The following is a 25,897-nucleotide window of genomic DNA, read 5'->3' on the forward strand; positions in this document are numbered from 1 at the left end:
ATTTGTCACCTCAGTCGTTCTCCATTATCCCAGTTGGTCCCCTTCTTGTCAGGTTTTTTTATCCCCGTATTTCTTCTCTTTCAGCTCAGTATTTTTTCATCTCCCCAGTCCTTCTCCTTCTCCTTCATCCCAGTCTTTCTCTTTCTCCGTTTCTCCTTTATGATCGACTTTCTCTGTCACCCTTTTCCATCTTCTTCTGAGTTATTCACTTTTTTCCTAATCCTTTACTCTTGTTCCCATCCCTCTTCTTAGTGCTAGTCCTCATTTTTAGTCTATCTCCTGTGCCCTAGTCCTTTTACTTCATAATATGCTTTCTCCTTAGTCTTAATCCTACACCACAATCTAGTCCTTGTCCTTAGTCATAGTCCCATTGCTAGTCATTAGTCCTAGTCCTTCATCCTAGTCCTTTATCTGCATACTTGTACTTCATTGTAGTCCGTCTTTGTTCTAGTAGGGAAAAGTATCTCAGTTAGTCTCTCTCTCTCTCTTGTTCCCCTATCCGTACTTCGTTTTACCTTTTCTTCTTCTCCTCCTCCATATGTGTGTGTGTGTCTCTCTATCTCTCTCTATCTTTCCGTCGCGTTCTCTCTGTGTCTTTGGCTTGCTTTCTCTTGTTCTCTCTTGTCCTTTCTCTCACTGGGGAGTGGGTGCAAGTTGGGATGGACATGGGGCAAGAGAAAGCTAAGAAACAATTAAAGCCAGCATGGAGAGCTTGTAAGAGAGCTCAACAATAAAAGCATAAAATGTGATGTAATGTATAACAATGTTGCTCCTCTATGCTGAAACAACCACCCCCTTAGTATGAATATGGACTTTTTGTGGTCTTTCTACATTTGGCAAAGGGGGACATGCTTGGTTGAAGGGATTGGTGTATGCATGGAACCTAAGCTCTGATGTGAAGCATGCGACTTGCAGTCTATGGCTGAGTAGAAAAGCTGCCGCTGTATTCTTGGAGGTATATGGTAAGGCATTAATGTTGCTCACATTTTTCTCAGCCAGAAATAGACACATGGCTTTGGCGCTGTAGGTTCTTCCTTTCATCAGTTTTAACTATCATGTTGAATATTGATGTTCACTTTAACTGGGCATGGCTGCTAAACTGGTTCTTGGTCTTGGCATGACACAATATTGTGCACCTGCTGCAGACAATAGTTATCAAGCAGGACATGCCCTCCTATACATAGTCTCATATTTCTTGTGTGTTTGTATTCTACTTCGTAGTGGTCCAGTCCAACCATTTGGCCGTGTGGTGAATTAATTCCTAAGGGTTTCATTGTTTTGTTGGGCATCATGTATGACCCTGGGCAATCAGAGTTTGTAGCTGTGTATTAACATTATTGATGATGTCAGGCCAGATGCTACAGAGATCAAACACATTTTATGAGCCTGTAGAGCAGGTTGTGTAAGCTACAGGTTTTGTAGTTCATCTGCTTGTGTTAAATGTTAGAAGATGACTGACACTTCTTTTTTCTGTTTTTTTTTTATAGCTGGGCATGTTCTTTATGGGACGAATACAAATTCATGCCTATAAACGTAAAATGCAATTACCTTCTGTAACGTCAGAGAGCTGTGTGGAGGTGCAGTCTGGCAGCTCACTCTTTAATATTTTGCTCCTGCTGTGAAGCTACAGTCTTTTTTCCCTGCCTTTGAACCAAAGGAGGAGGATTGTTTAAAAACCCTTTCTGGCCGCAGAGCGGCCACAGAGAGCTGCGTGGAGGTGCTGTCTGGCAGTCCGGCAGCCCAGGCCCAGGACCCAGACCAAGACCAAAATGGTGGTATCAACAATAACGAAGATCCTCAAGACGGAATTGAGTGAGAAGACACTCATGGCGAATATATGAAAGAAAAGGAAAACAAGATCGGCAACTGAGGAGGAAAGAATGGAAGATGCAGGAGCCATACTAGAAGAAGCTGGCATGCTCCTGCTTAGTGGACGCGTGACAACCACAGATGGGCCAGAGGGTTTGGCCAGCCTTGCCCTGCGGGCCCCTCACAGTGGTGAGATCACGAATGGTCTCCACAGTCTTGATGCTCACGACACTACAAATAACTTCACCTTGAAATGTTTGTCTTTGGAGGCAAAACTTAGTCCTCCAATTCCTCCTCTGAGGTCTCCCCACGAACAGCACTTACCTTTGGATTGGCATGGAGAGGGCACCCGTGTCAGGGTGACGCCCCCGCATCGTGCTGGCTCATCCGTGGGTCCCGGCGGTGGCCTGGTGTCAGCGGGCCCGTGTCAGGGGGCGCTGGGGACCAGTGCAGTGGCGTGCGCTGAGGCGGAGTCTGGCGAGCGTTGCAGCTCTCCTGCTGTGACATCAGCACCTGCACGCTCTGCCTCTGCTCCGGGAGGGGCGATGAGTGTGGATGTGGTGCATGGAGCGCTGCTGAATGCGGCTGCGGCATCAGAAGAGTTTAAATCAACACAGAGTCCTGATCATCCACCTTCTAACATGAAGATCAGCAGCACAGACTGTGCAAATACGCCTTCAAAGTAACATGAGAACCAGCCTACAGGCAATAATGTAACGATGCTAACTCCTCCACAAAATCTGCGAGAAGTGCTAAATGCACACAAAGTTGTTCCATCATCGATGTGCCCTGACATAGACAATGAAATTCACCCGGTCACTGCCAGAGGCAAACTACCTAGCCCACAGCTGGACTTAACGGATTACAAAGAGAACCATCTTGCAAATGTAACCTCAATCAGTTCAGAAGATCTCGATGAATTTGACACAGATGATCTTAATATTTTGAAAGACCATAACTTGGTGATAGATCTGAGTGCATCTGAGCTGGAGCATCTTGAAGGTGAGATAATAGGAGGTGACCCTTCCACCACCTTGCACTCCCTACCTTCCAAGTTGGAAATTGTAGGAGCCCCTCGAGAGACAAGTTCTCACAAGACCCTGGAAATACCCTGAGTACAACGTTGCATAACAACAAAAACAAGGGAATCGTACAAAAATGTCGACCTGGGAACTGCGACGGCCGAAAATGCTGACTTTCTTTTTTCTTTTTAACTGCTCCCTTACACCATATATGGGGGGAGTTAAGTTTATAATATTAATATGGGGGGTCTGTGGGAGGTCTCCCCCGGCATATATATGTGGTGTAAAGGGTTAAAAACAAAGTCGGCATTTTCGGCCATCGCGGTGATCACATAGTTCCAAAACAAATATAACCCTATCATATACACCTCAGCAGAGGGCTCCTGCAAAAACTCACCCTAGGAAACTGACTTCAACCATGCCCTATACCAATAACCCCATTGGTAATTGTTTTAATGAAATGGGCAAAACGCTATTGAGCAATGCAGGTGAACTATCGGACGCGGAAATATTTGAGGGAACATCTGCATCAGTGGGTGAGAACGTCTTCGTCCAGAATGATAAGGCAGACACCGTGACAACTGGCAAATCTTTGCTCCCAATATGCTGGCAATTTGGTCAAGCCAAGTCACCTGGACTCGCCAGCCTGACTTATCAGACGCAGGCCTCCCCCATCCCTCAGAGTCAAACCAAAGATCCTCAAGGAAAAAAAAACAATGGTTCTGGACAATAAAACGACAGAAAAGATGAAAAAAACGTGGATTGTCAGCCTAAATCCCCTGAAATCGACCAATGTCCTATCTGATACATCTATTCATCCAACGGGCCTTAAAGAAGACCAATCGGCCGACACCCCCTTAAACTCTAAAGAAAAGAAACTTACTAAACAAATAGAGGCGACAACCTGCCAGAAACTTACTTTGCCCAATTTAAGAGAGGATATCCCTGTGGACATATCAAGATCCATACCTGCTACTCCAACAGAAGGGAAACCACAAAAAGATATACCCTGTTCAACGGAAAGAAATTTGCTGGGAAAGAAGGTGGACATATTTGCCATAATGTCGGCAGTCACAATAACTCTGGCTCCCTTCGGAAAGCTACATGAATCATTAAATGAAACTCTAAAAGAACACACTTTCATGACAGCTACCATGAGTGCTAAGCTTTCCCACCTGGAAGGATATATCATGGCTACAGAAGCCTGGAAGGCGAATACGAGAGACCAGGGTTCAATGACGGAGAGTACTCACACACCAACCAATTCGGCTGAGAAGAAAAAACAAGAGGTTTTTCTGTTTAAAAAGCAGTCGGTAGTGGCCAAAATGCAAACACAACTAACATCAAAACCAGAAAGAACTAACCAGAAAGTTTCGGCAAAGGAGGTCATTAACTCAAATAGGTCGGATTGTCAGGTGAACATCCCCAGAACAACGCCGGATTCCAACAAGGGAAAACCTTCAACAAAGACGGGGAGAAATCTCTGAGAGCTGTGAAACATTTGCTCCCCCCTACTGTTGAGAAGCAACAAGACTGTCACGTGTCAAAAGTTAGAACAAGATCGTCACCTGACACCAATCAAAAGCTCTGCGCTAAAGCGGGCCATGCTGAAGTGGCCCCGAAGAAAACCAAATTTAAACTCGAGGACTTTCAAGATCTGACCGGTACAACCCTAAGAAAACTAACAGGTCATTCAAAGAAAAACGGTAGCACAAATTCATTGGTGCTCAACAAAAATCAGTCTCGAGAGCCTCTGAACAAAAGCCGTCAGCTCCCAAATCGCAATCTCCAAAGGGCTAACACTACTGATGCTAACGAGACTTTAACCAAATGGGTTACTGTAATAGAAAAAAAACCTCAGAAACAATGAAACCCACTGATTCCAAGGAGTGACAACATAGAGCCCCTAGAAGACTTGGGAAGCGACATGATCAAATATCAGCGTGTACTCCATCGAAAATTCGGATTCAGAAATTCCTCCTCCTTCAGGGAAAAAAAGGAAGGTCTCTTTCGTGGACCAGCCTCCAACTCGACCTCTATTATGGAAGCACTGCTCCAACAACAATACAGGGTCACCGAAAGAATACCTAAAAAAAACAATGATGGCCCTCCTGAAAGAACCCAGATCAGCCAAGAAAGAAGAACCATACATTGCCTGTCAGGTCTGAAGTTAAACAAAGGCCAACATAAAGGGGGCAGAAGCAACAGTGAACTTCAGGTGGTTAGCCCTGGGAATCAGCGATCGACGAGTCATAGGTACAATGAAGACTCATTAAAGGATGGAAAAAAACTCAAGGAAAATGGGTTTCCCAACCTAAGAAATAGATCGAAACCGAACCGCTCCCACGAGCGGAGCCACCTCTCCAAACAAAATGGTGCCTACAGTCCGTGGGTAAAACACGTTGACAAAACAAACATACACCATCGTAACAACTCTGACCTTCCCTCATACTCAGCTTCTCAAGAAATATGAGAATCAGCACTCTTCACACACAAGAGTCAGGCCACAAGAACTCTAAAGCTAGAAAAGAGCTCAAACACAGATGACAAAACCATCCTGAATAGAAGAGCATTGTTGAAGCTCTTCAAGAGAATGTCGGTTGAACACCAGATCCGCAGTGAGAACATAAAGGTCGCAGAATTTGCGCACAATGGGAGGTCTGATAGTATCCTCCTACACATCACCTCTCAAACAATAAAGAAAGTTCTGCTCTCGAATGTTGGTAAATTACAGAAGATCAGTTACCATCTCCATGAAACTACGTCAGAAGAAAACACAAAGTATGAGAAATGTGATCGATTGAATGAGCCCAGTCGTAATATGGGGAGAGAAAAAATTCATCCAACATCAACTGCGAAAAGGCAATTACAACTTAACTTCGCAGGGTCTTCAAACTCGAGAGATGGAGCCCATGTTAGAGATAGAACAGTATCCAGATGGCAGCACATTGACGCAAGCAGGGTACGAATTACATTGCGGTCCTCATTGACGCATCCAGGAACCCCTCACTTGAATACAGAGAGAGACGCTTTGCGTAAACCTGCTGGACCTAGAGCCAAATTTGAGAGCTCCAAAAAAAACAGAAAAAATGTGTCCTGCGCACTTCCAGAAACAGATAAACAGAAGATCAGTGACATAGACCACAACAGATGGGCCTGCATTCCAGCTGCATTAGCCCGCTACACTAGGAAATAGCAACTAAAACAATCTCTAACTCCTCCACTTGTGAAATGACCAATGTCAAAGCATCACAATGCAGATGAACCATTGGCTCCTGGAATACCAGAGGTCACTCCCATCTTACTCCGGCTGGTGAGATCAACATCGGTCAATTTCAACTTTTGAGCCTTCAAGAAACTTGGCTCCGTCTTCCGCCAACTATAGATGGTTTTGAAACTTTACTACCACCTGCATCTAAAGGAATTAAAGGTCACCTGACATCAGGCCTCCTAATAGCAGTTCGTATAGGAGGGAGCCTAAGAATAAAAAGCAGCCTGGCCTCATCGACCTTCATCCAAGTGGCCCTGCTGATATGGAACAAAAGCTGGAGGCCTCCCATGACCAGGAAGGCGGATCTAATACTATTATTGAATGTATATTGGAATCACAGCACGCAACCAACCAAAGTATTCCTAAACGTTGTGGACCTGATCTTAACTGAGGCAATAAGTGCCCATAACGTGGACCACATTCTGATATGTGGAGATCTTAACTCATCAATCCCTGCAAAAGGAGGGCATAATTTAGCAAACGCGAACATACTCCATCAAAGAGTTAAATCAACTTCGAGAGGACGCGCATGGGCATACCTTATGGACTCCTGAGACCTGCCCAATTTAAACCAACTGAATAATTGCATCCACCCTGAGCCTACTTGGGAGAGTGCAGGCCGTAAGAACACTATCAACCACATTTACGCCTCCAAAGAGCTATCCGCACTTGTTGACTCATTTAAAGTGATCAAAACCACTCAAAGTGATCACAACCTGCTATCAGCATCCTGACGGTCATGCAAAGACATACCACTGGTAATGCCGCTCCAGGTTGAAGCCAATCTACAAGATACTCGACTAAAACGCACAAAAGAAACACTGAGCCTAATTACGACTACTTACAAGGGAAACTACTTCTTCGAAACAGACGACTTGAGATCAACAAACATGGACTACTATCCGCTCCTGGTTCCACACCTACAGCTAAGACCAACAAGAAGTAGCCTCGGAAATCCGCACTTGCATAATAATAACAGGGAACTAATGACAAGAAAGGCTAATTGGAGAAAAGCCTCAAGATTGGCCAAAATGGTGCCCTCGTCGAGAAACATCGCTCGAGCCCTGGAACTGGAAAAAAGCTACAACAACTGCCTAAAAACCTCTTGATGGAGACTTTAACAACGGGACGCAGAAACAATGCTAGGGGCCATCTGCAAGAGAAATTCCAAAGACTTTTGGTCTATTGTCAAACAGACAACAGCTCCCACAGACTCTGCAATCTCATGTACCATCAGTGAGGAAACATGGATGAAGCACTTTACTGATCTGTTTAAACAGCCACCAACAATTGTAAAAAATGGGGACAAACAAGTGGCCTGGGACATTCCATACAATAAGAAAACTATCTTGAGAAAAAGCAGCTGAACAACTCAAGAGCTCCGGGCCCCAATGGAATATCCAATATTCACCTAAAGAAAGACCCGGAAGAATGGGCTACCTTGATCTTTGAGATCTTCAATAGGTCCCTCGCCACTAGGAACATATCATGGGGAATGGCCAATATTGTTCCCATCTACAAGAAGGGACCAAAGAACGTCCCAAAGAAACTACAGGCCAATAGCATTACTTGACGTTATTGGCAAACTATTCGGAACTCCGATCTTGGATGAATTCCAAACCTGGCAGAAAGAGTCTAAAACAGCAAACCCTTTCCAATCTGGCTTCATAAAACACCTGAATACCTCATTCAACATTATGATGATTAACATCCTAAAGGTGAGAGTGATGGAAGATCAGCCAAAAATATTCATGGCATCTATAGATCTGGTCCAGGCTTTTGATTGTATAAATAGAGCAAAACTCTGGCAAAAACTAGAGAAAGACAGATGCCCAGCCAGTATCTTAGACCCTATTAAAGCATTACACTCTGACACCTCAATGAGAGTGCGTCTGAATGCCGAGGGCCAATTGTCCGCCTGCATAACAACATCAAGGGGGGTCAAGCAGGGATGCCCCCTGGCCCCCACTCTTTACAACGCCTACATGGCTGACATCATGGAAACCGAAAATGATACTCATTCTTTTCCACCAACAATAGGAGAGGCCAAGGTCACCAGGCTCCTCTATGCAGATGACATAATATTCATGGACCAGACAGCCATTGGCCTACAGCGTCAATTAAACAGCTTGGGGGCATACTTTAAGAAAAAATACTTGGATTTCAATGCAAGTAAAACAAAGGTGTTGATCATTGAAAATAAGAAAACACAATCAAACAGAAAACCCCAGTGGTTCATGAATTTGGAAAAACTGGAGTTGGTTGAAAGCCTCAGCTATTTGGGGATCAAAATGTCCCGAGCTTTACTGAGGTCACTATGCCGGAACACCTATTTGCAAAAACAAGAGCTTTCGCCATTCAAGCAGCGATCTTGGAAAGAAAGTTCAGAAAATGTTCACTATTACCGATGATAAACTTCTTCAAACAAAAGCCACACCGGCAATAACATATGGTGCCGAGGCCATGCCCCAACTACCTTCCACATTGTGGAGAAAACTTGAAGGCCTATTTTGGCGGCACGTTTTGAGATGACCATCTTCGACCCCCATTGCCATAATCCAAAGAGAACTAGGCTTCCCATCAATGAAATCAGTGGTCGAGAGGAACAAAACACTTTTCCTGGGAAACATCTTAAGAAAGCCAAGACCAACAATTCTCGACATAGTTTACAACAAATTGTCCAACAGAAAAAGTAGGACCCTAACAGCATGGCTCAAAACCTGCCTAGACCTGCTAGAAACAATTGGAAGTTCCCAATGGGAACTCAAATTCATTCCCGGTAAAGTCAAGGGAAAATTGAAGGCCTGGGATTGGATTGTCACACTCGACAGAGCTAAAGAGTACAAGTCATCCATGGAGCTTATATGGGACACACAAAAAGTGAATGAGGTTCGAAAATATTTTAAGAAATTCCTGGACAAGGGGCTTCGAACAACATTTCTGAGGGCTCGTCTCAATCTCCTGAAAACAAACAAAGTGCTGCACTTTCGAAGACAATCTAAGTGCAATACAGGTCGTTTTTGTGAGAACCCAAATTCCACTGAAACATTGCGCCATCTTCTCATGCTATGCCCCGGGACCGCACATCTTAGACTTACCTACCTCCAATCACACAGGCTGGAGCACTGGACACTAACTGAAGAAGCGTTGTGGAATTTGTCGATGTGCGGAGAGAACTTATCCTTGACCATAGCCACAGATAAATTCTTGCAGATCCTTGAACTTGAGGGAAAAGCCCCAAACAATATCTCACAAGCACAAAATTAAGAAGCTTTGACACGTAACACACAAAGAACGATTCACCCACTTCATTTGTAAAATTGTCTAGTTACAATAAAACCAGAAAAACAAAAAAATAATTAACATCTGTAAAAGCCTAACCCATTCGTTTTGCCAATGCCTTTTTCATTAATGCAAGGATATTTTTAAAATAGACTCTAGAGTTAGAGTCAAATTAACAGTTAGCCATCAATGATGGGGCTCTTTCCTGTAATTGCATATCTAATGTGGACCTCATATCTTTGGTGTGGCCCAATTGTAACATTAAACCAACCTGAAAGGAACTGTATTGGTGACGATATTTTGAAAGAATCAGGTAATTTCTGGAATAAGTTGATTTGGTTCAGGATGATTCATTTTAAAGTGGAGAATTCCAGTGAACTGGAATAGAATATTACTAGGTTCAACTCTAAGGCAATGACATGAAATCTATATCTACTGCAGCCTCTACCGAATGGGTAACGCAATGTCACTCTTTGTGTCCTCACATGTCTGTCCCATATAAACAAATACATATCCTACTGGGCCTTTGTTACAACTGTAGATGGTATTAAAAGGATTGGCAGGTTGTGCCAGTGTGAGCCTGTATCCATCATACCCCAATGAGACCTGCAAGTCTCGGGAGGATAGCTTGGGGGCAATGTGCTAATCTTGGAAGCAAGTTGACGCAGAGCAAAACAGGTTCGATCCCCGGGTCTGCACTTAGAAATCTCTGGTTATTAAGCACATTATAAATAACCAATTACAATAGTTTCCAACTTGATAATTGTGGTTTAAGTAGTGATTCCAATTTTACAATCAGTGAAGTGTGAGCAGCTCAGATTGGGGATATTGTCTGTCCCATACTACTGCATACCAACTAAGAGTCAATTTATTGCTAAATTTGTGAATCATCTAGTCCATTTACGAGTTTTACCAGATGGTGTAAAACTATGTTGGCTAACTTTGCTGTTTAAGAAGCATTCTTTGTATCCCTTACAGACAGAACATACTGTCCTGTATATTACTTCTGAATTATATTTCAGAAAATGTGGTGGTGCTCCAACTGCCAGTTTATATTGATTATAATACTTTACTGCGTGTGTCACAACACTGCTTGCACCAGTGAAGGACATTGAGATATGAGGGATTATTTATGCATCTCTACCAACAGTCAGATCAGGAGACTTCAAATCATGTTACACCTGTCAGTCACCTTCAACACTCTGGGCCACAACACCGTTCTGGACTGCTTGCCTTTGGTGGACATCAGACAATGGGAGTACCTTATTTGTTTATAAAAAGGAAGAAGCTATATGAACAGTACAGTAAATGCTACCAATGAATGAGGTAATAAATGGTGGGAAGTAGATGGAAGGATTAATGGCACAAAGGGTTTCATACTACTAGTGCATATAATAAAATACATAACATGATTGCAGAGCCAGAAAGAGAAATGTTTACTTTGTACATAATAAACAGGACATTTTAGATTTTGTGTCCTTATCATGGGCATCACCTGTCGGGCATGCTAAAGTATTGCTTAGCATGCATTAGCCTGACCTGCTTAACAACACACCATTTTTCAGTACTGTGCAAATGACAAGGACCTTTAAATGAAGTGGCATGGGAATCATATTACAAGGTCGGATTCCCTAAATCTTTTAACTAATCGATAAAGAGGTATAAAAAGATGAACACTTCCTTACCTTGATTAGCGCAAACATTGAAGCCATGTTGGTTGGCATCCCTATCAATACTGGTATTTCTCATGAGTAGTTTAGCTTAGATGTTAAATCTCTTTGTCATAGTCAATGGACCACCGGCTTCTAAAGTCACAAAGTTAATTAATTATTACATTTGCTTTTTCACACTTTCACTTTTCAGCTCAGTGATGTTCCTTTTGTGTAGCAAAATCTGTGTGATTTGTAGGGTTCTATCTCTCTGGGGAGCAATTAATTATGTGCATCCAATATGTGCATCCTTGTCTTGGAAGCTGATAAAAAGCATTCATTAATTGTATTTATTGTGCATTTGTAAGGCACTTATACATCAAGTAAATTGTATTTCAAAGCGCCCACAGGGCAACAGGGAGGGAACATGGGAATGGAAGGCAAATATAACAATGAACAAGAAAGGCAATCATACTATGCCTTGTGACCATTATGAGTGTGCAAGTGCAGAGACAGAGAGAGACAGATGATGGGGTTGGGGGGTAAGTGCCAGGAGTAACAAGGAGCAAAGTGCTAGGTAGTAAATTGCAGACTGTTAATTGACTGGCAGAGATCACTTGGGGGTAGTGGTCAACCATCAATAAATAAGTGCACGCCTTTGATAGCACAGTCCAGTGGGCACCTAAGGCAACTGCTGGGAGTGGGCGGGGGTTGAAGGCAATTGGGGGTGGGAGGCCAGGACCCAGATGGACACATAAGGGCCATGGCCACCAATCTCAGTGACTGTGTGGTTAGCAAAGGAGGGACGGGGAGGAGGAGGTGAAGAGGAAATTCTTGAGGAGCTCCCGGAATTTGAGGATATCCAGATGAAGAGGAAGGGGGAGGCTCCATAGGAGGGAGCCAGCTATGGAAAGAGAGTGTCCACCAGCTCGCTGTTTAGTGAATCGCTTGGCATGCAGAGTTGGTGAAAGAAAAACATAAAGATCTGTAGGTAATGAATTTAGTGAGAGCTAGTTGTAGATAGTGTGGTCCCCAGCCCCAACTAGCCTTATGGATGATGCAGAGGGATTTGAATTTGATTCTTGCAGCAACCAGATGCGGTCCCTGGGCTTGAGGCCAAGGATAAGTCTTGCAGCTGTATTCTGGATTAGCTGGAGGAGACATAGCCAGGAAGAGGGTAGATTGAGAAAGAGACTATTGCAGTAGTCAAGCCTGGAGAGTACCAGCGCTCTAGAGACATTGGGCTTCTAGGGGAAAGTGTGGAAAGGAAGGATTATTTTGAGGAGGTGAAGTTGAAAGTGGGCCTTCGTGGCAAGGTCCTGGATGTGAGGGAGGAAGATGACTCCAAGGTTTTTGACTTCAGATGAAGGAGAAGGGGGAGAGCCCATTGGCCAGAGTGAGGAGATGAAAGAGGGGGCACGAGTGCCAATGGGAAGGATCTTGCTGGTATTGAGGCAAAGATCATTGTGGCACACCAGGACTGGATGGCAGTTCAAGAATGATAGAGGAGGTAAGGAGAGAATTAGAGGGAAGTTTGAAGAAGAGTTGTGTGTTATTTGCATAACGTTGAAAGTAAGGGCAGTAGGTGGAAATTAGGTGTGCAAGAGGGGCAAGATAGATGTGAAAGAGCCATGGAGAAAGCTTGAAGCCATGGGGGATGCCACAGGTGGAGATAGAGGTGGGAGAGGAGAAGGAGCCCACGATAACCTGGGAGGGAGGTCGTTGAGGAAGGAGGACAGCCAGTCCAGTGCCTGCTCAGAGATACCTAGGGTATTGTGGAGCCGTTTTATGAGGATGGAATGGTTGACCGTATCAAGTGGCAAGTAAGCATGCACCAACATGTGTTTACTCCCTCTGTCCCCACATGTCATCACCACCTCTCTGGCCCCCCTGTGATGTTCCCTTGTGCCCCCCTTCTCACAACACAGGTGTTACCTGTTTTGCTTGATTCTTCTACCCTACTCCCCTGGCCCCTCCAGCCTACCTCTGCAGGAGTCTGTCCTGAACATTCGGGTTTCACCATCACTGTCTTGAGGCCAATGCTGGATTTGACTTTTATGGACTTCATTGATTCACAGTGCGTCACCCTTTCTCATGGTGGCCCTGAATCATGTTGTTCCCATCTTCATCTTGTATCCAGGCTTGCAACATTAAGTGTTACTACTGACTTCTGCAATTGTATTTGCTCGTCCCTCTTGCTTCTCCACTCTTTTGGCTCGCTTGCTCTCTGTTCTCTCCTCCTCTCCTTTCTCCCTTTTCCTATCTCCTCACCTCGTCCCCTTACTTTCTTCTATGCACTTACTCTATCAGGATAGTCCCATGACCTAGTATGATAGCAACCTCATCTGTCTCCTCCCCTTCTCCATCTCCTTATTTATCCCACCCCCCTCCAGCACTATCTGAACTGTTGTCAGACCTAGTACGATACTCGCTTGTTTTGTTCCTCCACTCCCTTTCTTCACCCCTCTCCCTCACCTTTTGTTTTCTCCGGCTCTACAGGAAATGTTGTCAGGCCTAGTACGGTAGCCGCCTGTCTATTTCCATTTCCTTCCCACTCTCCCCCTCCCTTCCTTATCTATGTCTTAGCTCTTGCACTATCTGAAATGTCGTCAGGCCAAGTACGATAGTTAATTTCACATCCTTACTGTTCATGGCCAGTAAGAATGTCATTGTATTTTCTCTTGTTCCCTCCCTTGCCTTGAAGCACTTTGAAAACATTCCTCATTACGAGTCCCGCGGTAACCGAGGTGGTAAAACCGCCTGGTTACCGCCGGACTCGTATTACCATTTTGCCTCAGTGATTCCCGGAATTACCAGGGCATTACAACCCCGGTGTCCCGGGAATTCCGGAGGCGGAATGGTGTAAATCCCCATTCCCTTGAATCCTATGGGACTCAATGGGAATGGGGATCATGGAAACACCGGCACCATCTCGTGATGGTGCCAGTGTTTCCTCGTCCGCCTGCAGGCAGGCGGTTGTAAACCCGTCAGGTCAGACCTGGCGGGAATGCCACCTCCCATCTGCAGGACTCGGGATCCAGAGGTCCGGAATCAACAGTGGCGGCGCGTTTACCGCCACTGTTATTTCCGCACTGCCCGCCCTGTAATGAGGCCCATTGCGTATAGGCATTATATAAATAAACTATCATATTATATCATATCAAATGCAGAGGAGAGATCAAGTAGAATGAGAACGGCAGGAGAGTTAGAATCAAGAGATGGGAGCAGTTCTTCACGGGTGTTCAGAAGAGCAGTGTCTGTGCCTCTGAATGATCAGAATCCAAATTGATGGTCCTGTAGGCAACCAACAATCACAGAGTACTGGGACAGTTGGGGAAGACCAGCTTCTCCAAGAGTTTCCCAAGAAAGGGGGTGATAGAGATGGGGCAGTAGTTAGCCAGACAGGAAAGGTCTGCACAAGGTTTTGAATGAAGTGGTGCATTATTCCTGACTTCTTTACTTTAAATTGAGGCAGTCTCTATGCCTCTTACCTCTTTTCTACAGTTCTAGCCCACATTCTGTGACCTTCATTGCATTCATAATCTCAAACCAATTTTGACCTGCTGTCAGCTGTCCGAAAAGACAAAAGAACAGATATCCTGAAAGGGAGGGTGTTGTGTTCTGTATTTGTTTGCAAAACGGGCTATTCAGATATGGCCATTATACAATACTAATGCAATTTGATGTTTATTATCTAATTGTAATAGCATTGTATAATCGCCAGTTTTTACATTTTGTAATGGTCAGTATGGTCAGCAGTTCCAGTATATATTGTAATCATAATAAGAATGTTACACTTGTCTTACTGAGCAAAGAATGGTATCAAAACCTAGAATAGCCATACCTATGTATGTCTGTATATGATTTATAAAGTGCGAAACTAGCTCGAAAGGTTATCATTACAAGGCGAACAGGCTGTACTGTTTTAAAACATCTCTAAGTACGTGGGATGGGACAACAGAGAGGGTTACAGCATGCTTTTGCATAAAACCAAAGAGCATTTCCGGAACCTAAGAATGTACACAGATTTGTATATTTTACAAATATATCGCAGCAAAAAAGAGTATGTTTGAAGTACACAATGCACCCTGGGCACGGTGCTTATTTTAATTTTTTAAATGTTTCCCAACTTCTACCCATATATTATATTTGTAAAAGTAACCCACATATACTGATTCAGACAGTTTAGTTTTTTAATTATTGTCTTCCTGATGTAGCCCTCCAACTCCCCTTATTAGCTGCCGTTCTCACCTTCCCCCATGAGCCAACCACTGACTGCCTTTTCCCCAGTGACTGTGTTGTGTTGGAGAAATTGCATCAAATGTAATTTTCGCTTCAACTGAAACCTGTTTTACTGTTCATTCCAAAATTAGATCGGCAGGTGGTTTTGGGGACTATCGTGAATTCCAGGCTCGACTATGGTGGCACTCTTCTGTTGGGTGCCCCAGAAAGTAAATTACATCATCTGCAGGTAGCCCAGAGCGCCGCTGTTAGACTGGTCTTTAATCTACCAGAAAGGGCTCCCATCTCTACATATCGGAGGAGACTGCACTGGCTGCCTGTCAGGAAAAGGATTGAATTCAGAACACTGTGCCTGATTTATAAGGGCATTCAAGGAACTGAACACAGTTATCTGATATCTAAAATGCTGCTTTATCAGCCTTCTCGAGCATTGCGCTCAGCCAGCCAAAATATGTTGGTTGCCCCTCCCTCTCACTATGCCACCCGGGGGGACCGTTGCTTTTCCATTAAGGGTCCTTACCTCTGGAACTTACTTCCAGCTGATATGCGGAACAACCCTTCCATTGCTGTCTTTCACTCAAAGCTAAAAACATTTATTTTTCAATGAATTAGGAACTCTGTGATTATACCTAAGCAACCAAAATAACATCTATGCCTAGATATAGGGGTTATGCTTGGTTCCAAAGGGATTTGCGTGTAACAAATGATAAATCAATCAATCAACTTCACGTCCAGTGTGGAGCCACTGTAACTCTGTACTGTAAGATGGGCATCAGGATTGCCTGTCTCGTCGTCCTTGCAATGTGTAGTAAGTGGGAAATGTCCTTTTCTTCCTCATTTCTCCATCACATCGGTCGACAGCGTCTTTGGTTCGCCTTCAGGACACCGTCTAGCTCGAGTTCTCCTAGTCTTTCTCTCTCTCTCTCTCTCTCTCTCTCTCTCTCTCTCTCTCTCTCTCTCGCAGGTCTGCCATATACTTTTTTGGGCAAAACAGAGAGGGTAGCAGGGGAGTGGGATAGCTATTATAGCACGCACACGTTTACATTTTTTTCAGACTCCTATTATGTGTAAAGGGTGTGATTTTTTTTTTAGAACCACACCTATGCCTAATAATTGTCTAAACATTTTTATGATTTATTGCCCCCCTCACGACATCCCCACATTTCATGAGGATTTGGCTAACATCCTGTCCTCCCTACACAAACCCAGTACATCAACCATGGTATTGGGGGACCATGGTTGATGTACTGGGTTTGTGTAAAGGAAATACTTTAGATATCGAGGCTACCCAACTTGCTCAACTTGTCACGCTCAACCAATTTGACATTGGGAGTGGCAGTGCTCCGACACACAAGTTAGGGTATGTGTTAGACTGGGTGAACTGTAAAAATCTGCCCTTGAGTCATGTGGCCACCCAACCTTGTATTTGGTCTGATCACTTTTTTTTTACCTTTCACTTTGTATTGCCCTCCCCTACAGTCCAGAAAAACAATCCTCTCTGCACTGTCTCCAGTAGAAATTATAATAAAGTCCATCAGGAAGACTTGGAACTTTGTCTTTTTTCACTTATGGAAGCCACCTCTGATTCTGACCCCCCTGACCACTTGGTATCAGAATTTGACAGACACTTTACTGAGCTACTAAATTGTATAGCCACGGTTACCTCTAATACCATCAGAGAGAAATCCAACGATCAAAAATGGTACTCTGCAGCTCTATCGAATCAGAAAAAGGAAAAGAGAAGAGCAGAAAGAATTTGGCTGAAGGACCAATCTCTGGTCAATTGGGATATATGGAAATCACTGGAAAAGGTCTACCGAACGAAAATCTTGCATGCAAAGGAAACCTTCTTTGATAACCAAATTGTTCATACAGAGAACGACTCCAAGAAACATTTCCAGATCCTTCGGGATCTTGAAAAACCTAAGGCGAGGTTACACAAGCTCACCCCCTCAAACTCACACTGCGAAGCTGTTCAGAAGGCCTTTGCCCTAAAAATAGCTATGGCACAATCCCAGAACACAGCCAATTTAGGCAGAATGGAGCATATAGCCCCAGACTCTATCGCCAAGGAGTCGGATCAATGTGCTAAATTAGCTTTTTGCTTCAAGTGTGTCTCGGAAAAGACCTTGGCCAACATCATGAAAAAAATGAGACCCACTACATGTGTGGGGGAAGTACTTCCTTGTAAAATCATTCTTATTATTAAGGAATTATTCATTCCCCTCCTTGTACGCACGTTTTAAGGCACGCTGTGTTCCCAAGGTTGTGAAGAGAATTTCTGTGACTCCTTTATTAAAGAAACTAAGTCTGGACCAAAAGGTCTACCCCGACTTCAGACCTATCTCTAACGCCCCTTTCTTGTTAACAAATGTGCATAAGGTGGCCACATCTCAATTTCAGGAACATCTGGAAGCAGCTGGAGCTTTACATCCAAGACAATCAGGTTTCAGAGCCTGCTATGGCACAGAGATTGCTTTACTCAATATGCAAACTAAATGCTCCAGATCATGGATAATAGCAATGATGGCATTGCTAGACAATGACAAATTATTATGTGACTTGACAAAAGAAGGAGGCTATTCGACCAAGGAAATAGCCTGCATCAACTCTTTTTTGACTTTAGGAATGTCCCGATAGTTTGGATCAATGCATGCTAGTTTGAGGAGCCTCTGAAATGTGATATCCCACAAGGTGCATGATTGACCCCCTTTCTCTTTAATGTCTACTGCTGCTCACTCTGTGACCTCTTGGATAAGCTGGGTGTGCATTTTACCAATTATGCTGATGACACCCATCTTGTCTTGAGGGCATAGAGTACATTAATAAAGTTTATGCCACAATGCAGAATTGGATGGCTAATAACGGGATGTGTCTGAATGCCACTAAGACCTAGCTCATGCCATTCAGCTCATCCCAGGCCAGACCTAAACTTGACACCCAGTATGTCGGGTTTCCCATTAAGAAACACTTTATCAAGGATGTTGGCAAGGTTAAATAAAACATTGGGCGTCACCTTTGAATCTTATCTGAGTTCAGATGCTCATATTGAAAATGTCACAAATAAAGCCCAATATTTACATAGGCTGCTGAGACTAGTTAAACCCTGTCTCAAAAGCCAACTCTGCTACTCTTGTACGTGGTTCACTGATGCCAAGGATTGATTTCTGCAACTCCTTGATGACTGGGGTTAGTAAAAACAGCCTAAGGCGCCCCCAGATGCTACAAAACGATGCAGTACATATTGTTAAAAACATACTTAGACATAAGCCTATATCTTCCCATAGAAGGAGCCTACATTGGCTCCCGGTGGAAGCTCGGATCCACTTCAAGGCTATGAAAATCGTCCACAAATGCCTCTATGGCCAAGCCCCTGGCTATTTGAAAGACTGTGTCAAGGTTCCAATTGGTAAGAACCACGAGATCTACCGACAGGGTTTGCCTATTTGTTCTTAGGAGCAAGAGAGCCAGAGGCATAGGCAGGTCCTTTGCTGTACAAGACACTACACTAGGGAACACACTTCCTAAAGTCCTGGCCACAGAAAATATTTTGCTGATACTTAGAAAAGGGCTGAAAACTATTGTTTTTCAGTAATGGATAACCAGACTAGTTAACTTCCCCGCCCCCGGGCCCTCTTCTTTCTGTCTTTCTTTCTTCTTGCACCCTGATGCCCACAGGCTCAATCGCATTACAAGAGAATACATTTAAAAAAAAGATCAATCTGAAATAAAACAGACACGATACTAGGCAGCATGTTGTATGGCAGACATGTGGTGATAGAAGTTGGCACTTTCTTTTTGCAGCAAGGCAAATATGGGGGGGGCAGAGACTGGAGCCCTTCCAAGTCTGAATGCCACCTCTGGGTCATGATCTGGAAAACACACTGGTAGGCTTCCATCTGCAGGTTAAGAGGGGTCCCTACCTCCCCTTGACAGGGTCATGTCATTCACTGAGTCACAATAATGTACAGCTTGGCTAACAACCAAATTCTACTGTGCCAGTATATAACCAGCAGTGTCTGAAGAAGGAGCTGTCAGGGATGTGTTATCTGAGGCGCATGCACCATAAGTGGCTCAATGAAGGCATTAGCCATATAATAAAAAATACATTGCACTATTTTGTATCTTTATGCTCTTGATTAAAATCTTATGGTATGTTTCTTAAAAATCATGTTATAGGCTATGATTGATGTGATGCATTGTTTATGTTTGTTTGCATTGTCTTATGTCAGTTTCATGGGCAGAATTTTCTGAAATAAATGTACTGTATCACTGTCTTACTGACAGTGTCGAGCTTGAATGTGTCGACCTTGGCATGCTTCGGGATAAAAAAGATCTGCTCTATATCCATGGTAAAGATTGTTATTAGTCTTTTTGTGGGCATCTCATGTATGCATTCAATTTAAAAATAGACTTCTGCACTGGGTCCAAAATGTTTTCTTTATGGAGCCTGCACCATTTTCACAGGCTTTCTTTCTCTCCTCTGCATTTAGACGTCTGACCTGGCAGAGGTCCCTGAAGAAGGGGATAGCTCAAGCATATCAGACATGACCCGGCAACGCAGTGACAGTGGTGAGATTTTATTAAGCTCATGTTTCGGAGTGCGTCTTCATAGTCATTTAGTGTGATCTCAGTAGTATCCATTATAATCAACTACAGAAGCAATCGGTATCATCCTTATGATATGTGCCTGCAACCTCTGGCACTGTGTGATTTATTTGTGATGTTAACAAAATGCTTGCAGCTGGTAAGAGTCCTCAAAGAGTTAAGCATTCGTCTAAGATTCACCCCCGATCCCACCCCTGGACCATTGACAACAGGTTGCGTTTAATTTTCTCATGTTGCCATTTTGAGACCTGTGCTATCCGTTTCTCTTTTTCACACTCTTACTATCTCTCTCACTCCCTCTCTCCAATAAATGCATGTTACCCTATGTGCAACCTGGATCTGGGAATTGGCAAGCGCGCAAAGATGGCAGTCTGGGGAGTCCACTCATTACCATGGGTTATGGAAGACAAGAACCTTTGGTTCAGAGAAACAGCTTCTTGAGATGTGACAGAGAATCTCACACGAAAAAGTGGGGTCAGGTTGAATAAAGCAGGCGCAAAGGCATTAATTAGAAGACGTGAACAAGTCAGTGAGGCCCAGAGGGGTGTTATGCATGTCTTTGTAAAATCACCATCAATAGGAAAGTGGACTGCACCAGTGAAGCATAGACAGGAACGATGGAACACCAGAAAAGAAAAGGGTAGCCATTCTGAAACAAGAAATTATGATTTCCGGTGGCAGGGGTAGATATGGTTGATACCGAAATTAAACCACAACCAATTCTCTAAAATCTCCACGAGCAGTCTGCACAGAATAGCCACATGTACTTGCCCAAAAGTAACTTTAATCAAACAAGTATGGAAAACCAGGTTAAATGCACTGAGCTAATGTAGTTAAAGGAAAAGCAATTCAAGTCAACTCTAAAAATCCAACCACAGAACATTCTCTGTGCATTCAAGATAGCACAAAGCCACATCCAAATGGTACTGCATTCAGGTACGAGCCTAATCATACTTACCACAGGTGCATTACCACACAGCTATGCTGACCCACAGGCGCATTACCACTGAGCTATATATGCCTTGGGACACTCCAGCGCACATAAAGAGCTAAGAGTTTGGGAGAAGGTAACTGATATAGCTGAAAGCCAGAATAGCTGCTTTTTTAAAATGAAACCTTGAACAAGGACTTGAATTAGCCAAGTGACAAATATATCTATCAATACTAAGGGTACAGGAATACATGCTTAGTATCTACAGCAAGCATAAAGGGCATCAATTCAAGATAAAAAAGTGTGGGTAGTGGCCAGAATGTTGGTGGTGATTGATGGGACGTACACCGCCTTTAGATACGTACTCTAATAGCAATCTAAATGTTTGAGGTAAGTGAAATATTGTACACATTTTCCAAGGAGAAAAATAGAACTCCATGTTTTGTGGGTGCCAATAGCTAGGTGCATGCCATTCAATTAGAATGCATACATTACAAATGCCAAGGTGCGGTAGCGATTCCATCTTTTGCCACTACCCCGGAACAAAAATGGATTGGCAGTTTAAAGGGTGCTAAAGAACACCCCCAGTTAAGATGGACCTGATACAAATTGTCACCAAAGAAAGTAAAACGGTATGAGGGGCAAACTGTGAAGCATGGATTCCTAAACTGATCATGTGCTAAAGGTTTTTTGATGACCTATCAGTTAAGGTATAACATGGAAAACAACTGTTGAAAGTGGCATGCATGTGGCACATGTAACACTGATGTCTCTGTAACATGATAACAGATGAATGTAAATAATGGAATGTGATGAGAGGGGGGCACGGCTGACTTTGCTGGATGATGATACCTGTACAATATACAATGTGGGTAATTTATGCAGAGATGTGAGCTTTACTGATGAAAGGAAAATAAAGAGTTTGAGAACAAAAGTAATATAATCAACTCCTAATAACTGCATTGTGATTGTTTTCCTTATATACTATTTACATATTCAACCGTTTTTAAAAGTTCTAACGTAACTTTCAAGAGAGCATCGGAGTGCTGCACAACCTATTAAATAGAAAAAAGCAATTAGATTTAAATAAAATGCTTACAAAACAACAATCAAGCAATACTCCGTGATGTGCAGGGGCATTACTGAGTCAGGTAGTACCCAGGGCTGAGTTACACCTAGTCCTACACGTTATTGCTGCAGCATTAGCAGACCTGTTAATCTCCTAGCAAGGCAGGGCTTCAAGTGGGGTAAGAAGTCGGGGGGGGGGGCTCATTTGGGGGCTTGGCTTGTGGGAGGGGCGTGGCCTAAAAAGTATGCAAATCGTAGGGTATACACACAAATATATATACATTTTATATATTTGTGTGCGTACCTTACTATGGTTTGTGTACTATGCAAGCCATCTTTTCTAAACATAGAAATATGTAACATTTCTACGTTTATAAAAGATGGCTTGCAAAGTACACAAACATAGTAAGGTACGCAAACAAATATATAACATGTATATATATTTATGCGCATACCCTACGGTTTGCCTAGTTTTCAGGCCATCTTTTTTAAACATTTCAGGTTTATAAAAGATGGCTTTGAAAGTACACAATTCAAGCTATCTTTTATAAAGCTTTGACTACGGACAAAATTGTCCGTGGGCAACACTTTATAAAAGATGGCTTGAAATGTGTACTTTTCAAGCCATCTTTTATAAACCTCGAAAAATGTCGAGGATTCCCCGGGTTCGCCGAGGGTTAAAGACGCCTCGGCGACCTGGGGAAACAAAGGGACAGTAACTGCCTCTGGTGACCTCTCGCGCGAGGGGTCACCAGATGCAGTTACTATGACTGACGGAAGTGGCAGCCAGTCACAGCGTCGCTGTGGCTGGCTGCTACTTCTGTCAGCTTGCCTGACTTCATGCGGCCGCAATGGGATAATGCATCCCGCCAATGTTGCGGTAGGACGGGGGCCCCGGCAGGGCCCCGGCTCAGTCCCACTTTTTGGAGATTGCCGGGGCCCGGCCCCGGCAGGCCCCGGCCCACTTTAAGCACTGCCGCAAGGGTTTATTGCTATTAGTATCCTGCATGTTTTACCGGGTTACAGATAGCTTTTTTAAGTTAAGAAATTACATTTCTAAACTTTTAAAGATTTTTTTAAACAAGATGGCTGCCATGGACAAGGGAGAAGGCATCTACATGTGGTCCCTTCTCTGGTTCCATGGCACCCATTACCACGACAGAAAAGCACAAGGAACAACGAGGGGTCCCGGCACTAGCAAGGTACAAGAAGCTCAATGCAAGTGGCGCATGGGATGTGTAAATTAGGGGTGGGGTGATGGGAAGGGGAACCGGGTGAGTGTGAGTAGCACTTACCTGCTGTCCCGGCAGGGAAAATGGTGGCCTCTCGCTTCGGAGGAGACTTGGAATGCAGGGTTTACCATGAGGTAAAGCCTGAGTTCTGAGCTTCCTGATTGGCTAGGAGATCCGCTGATCACCCACTGGTGTGCTAATACACATAAAAAGAGGTAGTATGGAAGTCCCTTTTGCCTGTTTATTTACTTATAAAGTCTCCTTTATGACAGACATTGGGCTTCATTATAACCCAGGCGGTACGGGGTTAACGGCGCCGGTAAAGGTGCCGGCGTCGTCAACCCCGTACTGCCTGATTACGAGGTCCCCTCGCGGGACCCGGTCTGCACGTCTGGTTTCACCAGATGTGCAGAGCGGGTCCCGCGAGGGGAGGAGGGAGCAAACAACGGGCCACTCCGAATCGGCCCATTGTTTGCTCCCTCTCCCATTCCCATTCAGCCCTATGGGGGCTGAAATGGGAATGGGGAAGGTCCGGGCCCGGGTTCCTAGAAGGAGGAATTACCGGGTCCTCTGAAGTCGGAATAGCCCGGTAATTCCTCATTCTGGGAACCCAGACGCGATTTCAGCGGCAGCAATGCCGACAATAGTGGCATGGCTACCTCCGAGATCGTAATGAGGTCTGTGTGTCAATATTTTACATTGTTATCCACAGCTCACTGTGTGACTATATTGGGCAAAATTGTTCGTTTTTCTGTTTTCTAAAGAAAATAATTTTACTTTCTAGAAAGGTAACCACAGTCTCATGTTAGCATGTTTTGTTTTTTATTTGTAGCACGCCTTCATAACATATTTTTGTGATTAGTTTTCAGCAGAAAAAAGAAGTACCCACTTAGATCCTTTTAGTTGCAATCAATGTATTTTTTGTTCGTAGATCATCACCTTAGTCGTCCCCTTGTGAATCGTCTTGGACCGCTGCACAAAACAACTGGTGGGAGTGCCTTAAATGATACACACATGTGGACTGTCAGAATGGGTGGTATTATGTTATGGGTGGTATTATGAGAAATCCCTATCGAGAGCACATGCAAAAAGCAGATATCCAGCGATTGTTGTGCCTGATATAAGATAGGTCTGTCGATGGCCCTCAATCTAAGTATCACGATTTTAATACTTTGCAATCCTAAATTAGACTTTACTCCCCTGCCCTATACCTTGGGATATGGTTTGATTCCTATTTCCTCTCACCCTAGTGAAATACACAAGGTGCCTCTTGCCTTTCCCTGCAGCAAGGGTTTCAGAAAATCTCTCAAAATAAGGCCATTCTCTAAACTACAACAGTTAAATTACCACAGAAATAGAGCTTCCAAAGGTTGGACCAATCAGGTCTTTACAATACATAAGCCCATCATGTCCTCGGGACTCAAATACACAACAGAGCACAAACATCACAATAATTCATACAAGAACCTACTTCATCGGGGCAGCTCTAACTTGTTTTTCCAAGAGACACGACACATCAACACCCCCTTTTTCACAATAACCAGACTGGGACCAGAAATACCGTAACACCGTTATTGAAGAAACCCACTTCATTTCTGCTATGTGTACTCCAAATCAGACAGCAGAATTGATAATTTCTCTTCCTTCATAACATGAGCCAGGCACACCAAAAGACCTAAACCATCACCAGTCGGTTTAACCCGCTGATCAAAAAACCTGATTCCTCAAAACCCCACCACCAAACAAGCATCAAGGGGCTTGCTGGTCTCTCCCACGGCTGTCCCTGAATGCTTAGAAGTCTCTTTGTGTCGCACTGTAAGCTTACAGTCCCTCCTAAAATTAGCCAGATTATTTTTTCTGCAGGGTGTTGAATGACATATGTTGTTATACATCACTCACCCATCCCCAGGTTTCAGATATCACCTCTCAGGGACAAACTGTCTGACAACCTCAATTAATGCTTTTCCAAATATGCGCTGCTTATCTATTTGTCTGATCTTGAGAAAGCTGCTTCCTCACTGTCTCTCACCCATAGACGTATCACTTGCTGCCTGAATCTCAGTATGGTAAAGTATTATAGACCACTAAGTGACGTTATGATTTCAGTTTAGATAGTTGAACTTTCATTTTGATAGGACATGGGAGCACCCTTAATTCCTGTGACAATGGAATGCTTTTAATTAGGTCAACATTAAATTAGTAGTGTACACGTCTGCATTACCCAGATGTGATCTAATGATATAATTATATGCATAAGATCATATTCATAAACTGTACAAAATGTCATAATGGTTGCATTATGTAATACTGTGCTGCAGGACATTGTACCCCGCTTAATTGAACACAATATTCCGACTGCACACTGCTTCAGAGAAATGCGGTTTGCCTGGAGGCCGTTTTTTGGCTCTGACTGTGCAGGCATGCTCTCATGAGCACAAGCAGATCATCAGGGATGTACATATCAAAACAAGGTATTTCCATATTCGCATGGGGAATACCCAGTTGCTAATGAGGGAACACCCTAGTAGAATGATAAGAGAGATCACTCTTCCACTCATTCAGGGCTCATTTGCAAAGCCAGCATAAAAAGTGCCACAAACGACCCATTATTGAAACACAGTGTGTAATATATCCTTGACTACATCCTGCAAACAGATGATTGACAGAGCAGCAGTAATTACAAGGTTAGACTACTGCGGTACCCTCTATATGTGAGCTCCCCAAGAGGAACATTGTGAGACTGTAACAACTCTAACGGGTGCAGAGCTCCGCCTGGCAGATGT

General features: G+C 43.7%; 1 protein-coding gene across 1 annotated transcript in view; it reads left to right on the forward strand.

Moving 5' to 3' along the window:
* STAC (SH3 and cysteine rich domain) overlaps positions 1-25,897 on the forward strand; it is a 1,207,284-nt gene that overhangs the window by 867,983 nt on the left and 313,404 nt on the right. Inside the window, exon 6 of the mRNA XM_069613195.1 lies at positions 19,769-19,847. Within this exon, the coding sequence (XP_069469296.1) occupies positions 19,769-19,847 (79 nt within the window). The remainder of the gene's footprint in view (positions 1-19,768; positions 19,848-25,897) is intronic.

Source organism: Ambystoma mexicanum, chromosome 5p (genome assembly GCF_040938575.1).
Source record: "Ambystoma mexicanum isolate Mex_15411 chromosome 5p, UKY_AmexF1_1, whole genome shotgun sequence".
Classification (NCBI taxonomy): domain Eukaryota; kingdom Metazoa; phylum Chordata; class Amphibia; order Caudata; family Ambystomatidae; genus Ambystoma; species Ambystoma mexicanum.